Below are 10,698 nucleotides of genomic sequence, written 5' to 3' on the forward strand. Positions count from 1 at the left end.
CACAACAAACTGCACAGGTGAGTCAGTGCGGCTGTACACTGGTAAAACTGGAGCGTAGTTGTATGCTTTATTCAAGCATACAACTACGCTTGAAGACTTTACTCTTGACGTCAAGCGTAGAGAAGAAATCTTCCCATGCATTTAGATAGCCGGGAGAGGGGTGGAATGGAGAACTACGCTTCGATGGGCCCTATGAACAAAGACCGATGTCCTTTGGGTCGCTCGAACAAAGTCCGATCTCCTTTGAGTCGCTCGAACAAAGACCGATCTCCATTTCCTAACCTCTCAACGCGTTCATTTTGAAGTCCCAGAACAATCTCTACGTTTTGATTCCACACAAATGAGTATAAGATGATCATTCTCTAATATGTTAGGAACAAAACCTTCAAACTATTGTTTAAGTTGGATGTCTGTTGCGAGAACTACAATATAAAGAAGCGGCGAATGCAGAAACGGCCGAAATGGAGATCGGTCTTTGTTCGAGCGACCCGAAGGAGATCGGTCTTTGTTTGAGCGACCCAAAAGACATCGGTCTTTGTTCATAGGACCCATCGGCTTGAAGCCGAGCGTAGTCCTACTACTGAAGAAAGGCGTAAAAGTACATTTGAGTTCTACCACTGTAAGCTAACCCCGACAAAGAGCCGACCATCGTCGCGAATCCTTTTTACTCCAGCCATGGAGGGTCAATGACCTACTCTACAAACCAAAGAGTGTACATGGTACGCTCTAACTGGAGCATGCCTGCAAGCACGCTCTAGCTAGCGCATGCCTGCCAAGCATGCACTAACTAGTGCATACATGCCATGTACACGCTTCCTGATTCAGAAAACTCCCTATCCCTTATGCAGTAAATGTATGCTTCAGTTAGCGTGTACATGGCATGTATGCACTAGTTAGTGCATGCTTGGCAGGTATGCGCTAGCTAGAGCGTGCTTGCAGGCATGCTCCAGTTAGAGCATACTATGTACACTCTTTGATTTGTAGAGTATCCGGAATCAATCTGGGGGCGGCGTCCCACCTGCCCCTCGCCCAGCCCACTTCCTCGCGGAGCACAGGGGAGGCTCAAGCCACGCTTGCCGGACACGGCCGACCCGAGCGCGCCCGGCCCCCGACAGGACGACAGCGCCCGAGCGCGGCAGCGCGTCCGGGAACGCCCGAAGCACGGTGTCGCGGCTAAACTGAGCCCTGTCCAGCGGTGGGAAGGGCGAGGGGGTAAACACTCGCGTAATACCCTGTACACAAAAACTGTGTATTAGGCGTTAAACACGTAATTGTAACACCATTTTTGGGCCAATTGTGTCAAAATTTGGGCATTTTAATGTCGCAATACTCGTCTAATATCCCCGTAATACCAGGGATGATACCCAAACCGAAACGATACCAGGGCTGTTACGACAACAGTTTGCACTTATGACTATAATTCAAAAAGTGTAGCACCTGGAACCAAGGGAACAGTTTTTCCTTGTTGATCAAGGCGTACCGGAGTTTTGTTTCTTTATGGACCAAGTCCAAATTCCGCTCCCCTGAGTTTTGTTCTTTTTGGGGCCTAAATCAACAAAACTCAGGGAAGCGGAATTTCGACTTGGCCCATATGGGAACAAAACTCCGGTACGCCTTGATCAACAAGGAAAACCTCTTACCTTGGTTCCAGGTGCAACACTTTTCGAGTTTTAGTCATAGTGCAAACTGTTGTCGTAACGGCCGTGGTATTGTTTCGGTTTGGGTATCATCCCTGCGTAATACAGCGTAATACCGAGTACTCTGTACACGATTTCTTGGTGTGTTTAGCCCCTCGGGAAGGGTGCGCGGCCCGGACCGCAGGAAGACCGGACGGGTGTTCGAGCCAGCCGTCTAGCGTCGCGCGCGCCATCTCGTGAGCGGTAGAAAAACCCTACCTCGCCCCCAAAACATGCCTCACGCCGCTCACGCCGGGCAGCGCCGTGCCGCCACCCTACCTCCCTCCACCGCGGCCCGAAGGCTGCCGGCGCCGCGCCGGCTCCGGCTCCACGAAGTGCGCCCGAAGTACCGCCGGGACCTGTAGGGATGGTCACGTCCTCCCGAGGAAACCCGAGCGGCCGCGCATGCGCTGGGAGCTGTTGCGTTCGGAGGCCCGGCGCCCGAGGCCATTTCGGCCCGGCAACACCCGAAAGCAGCCGGTGGGCCCCGAAGCGGCCGGTGTGGCAAGCCTGGCTCCAGCCTGGCTCCAGCCTCCCCTGTGCTCCGTGGGGAAGTGGGCTGGGCGAGGGGCGGGAGGGACGCCCCCGCCACCGTTTGATTCCGCATCGGTCACTGACCCGCCGGCTCCACCCAGTCTGCTGCTCAGCGCCCCGGAGTCCAGACGTGCCGCCCTGGACCACCACAACACGGTCCGCGGAGTGCAGAGCCGAGTGCTGAGAAGGCAGAGTCTCTTGTCCACAGCACACGAGGCCAGCAACTAGCCACAGCACAACAAGCTGCAAGCAGGTGAGTTAGGGCGGCCAAGCTTACCCAGACGAAGCTGCTCTCGTCACAAGTGGGCACACCTTGTCCACGCAGCCCCTGGCAACTCCCCCGCGCGTAGTCAGTCTAGGACTCAGCTTGGCCACACGACGCACTTTTCCCTCAGTTTTTATTGACTATTGACTTCCCCTGGATTTCCGGGTACCCTATTCTACGGGACATTTTGCAAGCCACGCTCCCCCACGTCTTCAGAAGTTACGGTGTTTTCTTCTTCAATAATTGAGAGGACTGAAAGTCTTGCCAGGGGCAATGAGTCTCAGTTACCCGAAATCTAACGTTCTTTCCCACTCGTGTCAATCTTGTCAAAATGTCAGAAACCTGTCTGAAAACCTGATCAAAATTCGCGCACTTCTGAAAGCTCGAAACACTTCCTGACAGTCAGTAGAACTCAAACCATCAATATCAGAGTAAGTTTTCAGAATTTCAGACTCAGTGCGTCGAATCAAATGTGACATCGCTATCAAACGAACGCGACAAGATTCTCGATCAAGCGAATGTGACGTCAAATTCATCGAATGACAGTGAGCTCGCAGAGGTCGTCTCGCGTGGTCTACACGAAGTCGTTGATGGGGCCCTTTGGGTGGGTAGGGCAACTGGCGAGCACTGTGGTGTGCGGGTGGCGCGGCTGGTGATGTCGGCTGGTGCTATATTCAGTTAAGGATTTTCTGTTTTCACTCCCGGGGTGAGTGTGGATTTTACGCCTGCAGAGGCGTGGATCCACGCCTCTGGGGGCGTAGGATTCACTCACACCCCGGGAGTGTAAACAGAAAATCCTCAACTGAATGTAGCATGGATGAACTTTTCGGCGCTGGCAACCTGCTCTGCCTCCTGATCGACCTGCTGTGCAGCCTGCTGCTTTGCCTGCTGGTGCTGCGCTCGCTTTGCGCGGGGGGCCAGCGGTAAGGTGGTCGCAGCGGACCACAGCCCAGCGAGGAGAAGGGCGGTGCAGGCGGTCGCTTTCCTGATTGCAAGAACATTCAGAGCACTCGTGAGTATATACCTAAGAGTTTTGAGTGTTCACTCGTGTAAATTTTGTCAAAATGTCAGAAACATGTCTGAATTCCTGATCAAGATTCGCGCACCTCTGAAAGCTGAAATTCTGAAAACTTACTCTGATATTGATGGATTGAGTTCTACAGACTGTCTAGAGATGTTTTCAGATTTCAGAGGTGCGCGAATTTTGATCAGGTTTTCAGACAGGTTTCTGACATTCTGACAAGATGAACACGAGTGTTACCCTCAGGGCTAGTCCCTTTTAGTGTTCTAAAGGGTAGGAATATTCCCGGGAATTTAGGGAATCCCCGGGAACGTTCCCGGGCACAATCAGTCCCAAAAAAATGGGAAATTCCCGGGAATTTTTAAAACATGGCTAAAAATAGCTAGTTTTTGCACAAATTAATGTAGAAAGTGCAAGGTATCAAGTAATAATTATGAATTACTTGAGTGTATTTGCATTTTTCTTTCAGAAGAGAACAAAACAAAAAGTTTCGCAATAAAAAAGTTCCTATTTTAAAGTTCAATTTTTATCAAATGTGATGGGTTTCATATGAAGCAATGTTCCCGGCCAAGTGGGAATATTCCCTGAATGATTGTTCCCGGGAATTTTCGAACACTAGTCCCTTTGCTGCATAGAGACCCAGGACGAGGGCCCCTATGCCCTTTCTGACAAGGCCAGAGGATACGGCAACGGCTAGCGCCTGCGAAGTCCCGGGTAGGCAACCCTCGAGGCTACAACGCAACGGAGTGCGGCGGCACGGCCTACCTCCCAGGCGCTTCCCGCTGCCAAACAGTGGAGAACTCCGCACTTAATGGTGCGGCGTAATTCGAGGGGTCCTATTCAAAGAATCTTATCTGGGCGTTCCCCTAGAGAATCTTATCTTGAACGCGGGTGAATTTCACTCATTTTGACCGACGGATACGAGAGAAAGTGGAATAGCTTTCTACGTGCCTTATTGGCTTCTTTGATCTTTTATCTTTAGGTTTAAGCCACTTTTATCACTAATTATGTTGGTTAGTAGCTTTGATCAAACTGAGTGGAAATTGGCCTGCGTTTAAGATAAGATACTCTCTGGGGGGAACAACGCCCAGATAAGATCTTTCGAACAGGACCCATCGAATCCTTCCGAAGTTTACACGAGTGATTAGGTCACTCATTTTCTCACCATTCTCAGTTCTAAATTCTCTGTTCTAAATTTCCCGGGAACGATCATTTTGGGGAACGTTCCCAGTAAATTCCCAGGAATATTTCCGAAGATTCCCAAAAGCTGGGAATATTCAGCTTTTTTATGATAATAACTTAATTTACCTACTGGAGAGTACAAACAGGTAAATTTTGGCTATTCTCGCAACGTCCTATCGTTAACAGTCTATATCCATTACTATTTCAGACTATAAAGACTTGCGTCTTAAGTCGATAAGAACCTAACTTCTTTGAAAACTTTTAGGTCGATTCTCAACATATTAGTCGGTCCCCCTGAAGCCAGTCGGTTAAGCAGATATTTAACTACCATACTATAAGCGATCAGTTCTGAGTGGCATCGGTTGGCGAGGATGAGCCAAGAGCCTAACACTGCCCATAGTACCGAAAATTCACGTCAAATAGTAGAACAAGCGTTTCTAGCGCTGTTACGTTTGCGATTTCTTACAACCTCTATTTTTATCCCACCTTATTAATCAAAAACAATAACATTATTCAACTTTCGTGTGCAGAAACCATAGTTCATGTAAATTTGCAGTAAATTCTTGCATTTATCGATATTTATACTTAATTTTTACTTTAAATCGGGAACGTTCCCGTTTTGGAGCCTTGAACGTTCCCGGTAACGTTCCCCAAGATTCCCAACTTTCCCGGGAATATTCCCACCCTTTAGAACACTAATTCTCACTGTGGAATGAATGTGAGTCCACTGACTAACGTGAACTCTGTTTCTGTCACAGGTGCTGCACGAGCGTGTCGCGACGACCAGGAGGTGATCCGTGCATTGGAAAACAGTTCCTCTGCAGCGGGAGGCGATGAGTGCGAAGCAGGCCGAGACTTCGGCGTCTGGATCAGCCCCACTGCAGGGCCAGCTCACGGGCGGGGACGGACAGCCCTCTAAGTCTGGGTCAGAACCTCTGCATGGCGAGGTCAAGGATGTCCAGGACACGAGGTAAGCTCAGTTGATCCCGTTAGGGGAAGAAAGGTGTACGTCCACTCCAATCCGAGATTTCACTGGCAGCCTCTTACACGCTAAATGTCTTATGTACTTTATTGTCCATAGCTATGGCCGTTTTTGTACATACAGAACTTATATGTACAAATTTGTACATAAATTAGGAACAATATTTCCATCGACTCGACTGCGTTCAGATATAAGTCGTGGGACATCACTGAATAAATTAGCCGAAAAAAAACCGACTTTTCCACATTTTTTTCTTGCGGTTCTATGGCCTTCAAAAGTGCCCCGAATTTTGGCAACTGCTCATATCTATGGACAGTCCATGGACGGCCCATGGAGGGGAGGGTCCACACTCACTCGTGTAAATTTTCTCAAAATGTCAGAAACATGTCTGAAATCCTGATCAAAATTCGCGTACCTCTGAAAGCTGAAATTCTGAAAACTTACTCTGATATTGCCGGTATCAGTTCTACAGACTGTCAGAAGATATTTTCAGCTTTCAGAGGTGCGCGAATTTTGATCAGGTTTTCAGACAGGTTTCTGGCATTCTGACAAGATTTACACGAGTGATGGCTGCATATTGCTCTGGCAAAGTCCTCCCAGTATTCAGCAGCCTTTCCAAGTCAGAATTACATGGTGGGCTCTACATGAACTTTTCGCGCTTCACTCAATTCTAAATTCAGATTTTGTTTCGGACAAACGGATCAAAAGTTAAAAGGATTTTGTGAAAAGTACTTGGAGACTTAGATGCACGAGGAAGCCATTGTCAATTGGCCGTCCATGGACCGTCTGAGGATGACCATTGGTTGTCCATTTGTAATGGATGACCTTTGGGCCAACCATGGATTGTCCGTGGCCTGTCCACGGATCGACCATGGTCGCCCCATCACGACCATAAGCACCAATGTCTAGGTTGCAGGTGTCTAGGTTGCACCAGGTGTCTAAGGTTGCAGTGTGGACGGACCATTGGTCGCCCATTGGCGCCTCACCCAGGGAAGAGAGTAAAAAAAATACGAGGATGAGAGTGTACCCAAAGAGCACGAAAGTATGGAGGGCAAAAATTTATCGGGTTGTGGCTCAAGGAATTTCTGGAAACTTACTCTGATATTGATGGTCTGAGGTCTAAAGAATGTCAGAAAAAGTTTTTAGCTTTCAGAGGTGCGTGAATTTTGATCAGGTTTTCAGACAGGTTTCTGACATCCTGACAGGATTAACACGAGTACAGACGTACTGGTATCTTAAATGTGTTTTGAGTACACCTCGGAGTACACACTGCAAAGCACTTCAGTGTTTTCTAAGTGTGAACTGAGAACACACAGTGGGTTTAGGAGTGTGCTAAGTACTTATGAAGACTTGAGTGCGCACAAACCAATAATGAATTTCTTGTTCACAGCGTTCCGGGCATTGAAAACCTGCCAGACGGGGTACTGGTCCAAATCTTCCACCAGGTCAGCGACGGAGTCACCTTCCAAGAAGTTCTCCCAGCCGTTTCACAACGGTGGGAGGAAGTGGCGCGTGAAGCCCGTAGGTGGCGAGACCTCACAGACATCGTGAAGGGCCTCATGTCCTTGCCGCCCGAAGGTGCTCCATTCGTCGCTGACTTATACGTCGAGTTTTTCCTCTGGCCCACTGAACGACGAGTGATCCCCGATCGCTGTGTTGTCCGTGATTTAAGCCGACTACTTGTGTCCGGAAATCTCTCCATGGTTGAAGACGATGTGCCACGATCCCTACGCCAGGGGTACCTTGAGGCAGTGTGGCGCAGCCGACATCAACTCAAACGACTGGTCTTGGTATTGGACAATACGACAAAAACTGACTTGGGTCATAGCTCTTTGTTTGTGCTCTCTCACATGCCCTGTCTTGAGGAGTTAACAGTGAATGTGGAAGCTGACTTCGTCTACGAGAGTGGTCAACTGAAGCAAGTTCTTCCCAATCTTAAAAGCTTTGAGGTGGTCGAGAGCGAGACCAGCCCCGTGCACCATGATTTGATCAGAGACCTCTTGGTAGATGGCCTTGTCAGTGCCAAATTCCGTCCGGGCTCCCCAGCCAGACCCGCCCTGCTCATGGCACTGGCAAAGTGCAAGAAACTGACTGATTTGAACGTTCATTTTGACTACGCCCCTGTTTTTCGGAGTCTGCCTGCCCTCAAGAGCGTTACCGTTCATTTGACCTTGGACAGTCCAATTCCGATAAATATCCTTGAGCAGACCTTTGTCTCGGCGTACACGCCAAGGTTAGATTACTTGCATGTGATAGTCTACTGTAAACTATGTCCGGTATGCCATTCGGCCCTCCACCACGAGTGCCAGAGGATATTGAAGGCAGTGGAAAAACTGGGATGCAAAGGAGGGGCAACATACTTAGTTTTGTCACAATTTTGACCAAATCTTTCTGCAGAGCACAGCAGATAAAATTGAATTATCAGCAAGACCGACAGAAATAAGTTGGCAACAGTTGGAGGAGCCTCAAAAAATAATGCCAAGGTCTCCATTGTATCCAGTGAATGTCTTACGATGAAAGGCTGCACCAACATATTATGGTGGAGATTTTCTCCATAATTCCAACGAAATTCGTCAAAATATCTATTAGGTACAGTGAATTCTCAATGGTATGTTACGAAGTCAGCTGCACCACCATAATATGGAACATTTTCACCATAATATGGAACATTTTCACCATAATATGGAACATTTTCACCATAATATGGAACATTTTCACCATAATATGGAACATTTTCACCATAATATGGAACATTTTCACCATAATATGGAACATTTTCATCATAATATGGAACATTTTCACCATAATATGGAACATTTTCACCATAATATGGAACATTTTCACCATAATATGGAGAATCTTCACTGTAGAACATTTAGAGTGTAAACTCACAACGACAGTTTGTTACAAAATAAGAATTTTCGTGCATTTTCGAAGAGCCTTCCTGATTAAACGATAAATGTTCGTAGGTTTAGCGAGAATCTCTGTAAGTTCCCGGGAATCTTCTTAAAATAATAACTGAATTAATTCATCGTGGCAAATTTTCGGAAGCCTCTTCGAGACCATTTTTGCCAGGTCGCATGATGATTTCAGATATCTACTTTTACAGTGCAGTGTCGACTGGCTACGGGACTGACCTTAAGGGGGCAGTAGCGTCATTTGCACGTGTTTTGACGATTTTCGAATCTCCTGTTTAGACGTTAATATAGAGATAAGTATAAATGTCAGAGACAAACGGCAGGCACCATTTAAAAGATAAAAGTTTTTACAACATTTAAAAAAAAAAATATTTTGTTTTAGCATTGAATTAGGATGTTTTGTGTTCTATGCAAAAATTGTCTGCAAAATTACATGGTGTCACTGCGCGCACGATTGCAGCCAAAGTTTTTAACTTTTTACCAATCGGTAAAATGCATCTGAAAAAGCATGAAATTGCCCATAAAATGACCCTTGGGTTTCAATATTGGGCAACAAAAACTATTGAAACGCTCATCTTCAACTTTAGATGGAAACGAACCACATTTTTTCTGGCCCAATATTAAAACCCAAGGGTCATTTTATGGGCGATTTCATGCTTTTTCGGATGCATTTTACCGATTGGTAAAAAGTTAAAAACTTTGGCTGCAATCGTGCGCGCAGTGACACCATGTAATTTTGCAGACAATTTTTGCATAGAACACAAAACATCCTAATTCAATGCTAAAACAAAATATTTTTTTTTTAAATGTTGTAAAAACTTTTATCTTTTAAATGGTGCCTGCCGTTTGTCTCTGACATTTATACTTATCTCTATATTAACGTCTAAACAGGACATTCGAAAATCGTCAAAACACGTGCAAATGACGCTACTGCCCCCTTAATGACACGGCGGATGACGTTAAAAACCAAGAGACATTTTACTGAAAGGGAACTGTGAAAACCTGTATAACTTAAACGTAACTTGTATAACCTTGTTTAAAATATGTAAACAACATATGACTGATTTACTGTTTAAGTGAAATAAAAGGTCTGTGTTGGCATTCATGAAATTTATGTTTGGTGGCGTACGGCTGAAATGATTGAATTAACTGATAAACAGTTACTTAACTTAAGTCTTAACTTAAGACTTAACTAAGTCGGATGATGCATCCAGGGTTATTGCTGGAAGTTGCTCAACGTTATGTAACCTTTTGTGTCTAGTTTATACATTTTAATCGTAAACGTTATGTAAACGGTTTGTGGCAGCAGTAAACCAATTTAATCATAACAGTCAGAAAACCAAAGTCATGGGACTTTGTTATGGAGAATGCATTAGTAGCGTTGAGAACCATAATATGTCCAGTTTTATTTTTTTATGCCTGTATGTGTGTTTTATGTGATGTTTATTCATGTTTAATCTGTTTATTATTTGGACATGTAAATTATACTAAGTGTGTCTGTAATCATATCTTCATGAAATAAACAAACTTAAAAAAACTAATCTACTACCTGTGTGGCCGTTGCATTTGACTTCCAATGGTCCAATAGTGCCATAGTGTTGAGGGTTCCTCTGTGGAAGAGGAGCACATTCACCTCCGGCCACCGTTTCGCCCTCTGCACCTCTGCACCGAGCCGCGTGAGCTGCTTTCTCCTTAGAGTGAGAAAGAATGCTCCTGGGTTTGTAGTGGCGTTCTCTTTAAAACGCATCAATAACAAGACGGAGACCAGTTTTAAGGCCATGTTTAGGCGCTTTCAAAAATCCTTGTCGTTTGGACTGGCACTTCTCCCTCGTCCCGGAACTTCTCTCTCGAAATCAAACCCACCTTCAACAATAAAAATTCCAATGCTTACGCATTGCACGGTGTTCCGGTTGTGGAAATCATTTTGAAATCTGTCATTTAAACGTTAATTACGTTAATTTTACCGTTATTTACGTAACTTTGAATCCTACCGATATTTTTACATTCCCAAAAGTGATTCAGTTAACACAATGACCATCTCAGTCCATCTCGCGATCTCGCGATTTACAGTGCTCGCTCATGTTCGTCAACCGAAAGTCATCCGCGTTCCGAAAGCACCC

The 10,698-nt window shown here is 46.0% G+C and overlaps 1 protein-coding gene across 2 annotated transcripts; it reads left to right on the plus strand.

Annotated features, from left to right (window-relative positions):
* The first annotated feature begins 2,195 nt into the window (after window positions 1-2,195).
* On the plus strand, window positions 2,196-8,216 carry LOC117652958. Of its 2 annotated transcripts, XM_034398216.1 has the most exons (4): window positions 2,196-2,463; window positions 3,348-3,487; window positions 5,437-5,648; window positions 7,051-8,216. In XM_034398216.1, the coding sequence occupies exons 3-4, from the start codon at window positions 5,512-5,514 to the stop codon at window positions 8,039-8,041; spliced, it is 1,128 nt and encodes a 375-aa protein (XP_034254107.1). In that variant the 5' UTR covers window positions 2,196-2,463; window positions 3,348-3,487; window positions 5,437-5,511; the 3' UTR covers window positions 8,042-8,216. The 2 variants fall into 2 exon arrangements, with proteins under 2 accessions (XP_034254107.1, XP_034254108.1); XM_034398217.1 differs by lacking the exon at window positions 3,348-3,487.
* Window positions 8,217-10,698: the final 2,482 nt, after the last annotated feature.

Source organism: Thrips palmi, unplaced genomic scaffold, assembly GCF_012932325.1.
Source record: "Thrips palmi isolate BJ-2018 unplaced genomic scaffold, TpBJ-2018v1 HiC_scaffold_8, whole genome shotgun sequence".
NCBI lineage: Eukaryota > Metazoa > Arthropoda > Insecta > Thysanoptera > Thripidae > Thrips > Thrips palmi.

Excerpts from the sequence above, each read along its gene's own strand:
- LOC117652958 (XM_034398216.1), top strand. The coding sequence starts at position 5,512 with ATGAGTGCGAAGCAGGCCGAGACTTCGGCGTCTGGATCAGCCCCACTG. Across the intron at positions 5,649-7,050 it reads AAGGATGTCCAGGACACGAG|CGTTCCGGGCATTGAAAACC; the intron begins GTAAGCTCAGTT and ends TCTTGTTCACAG.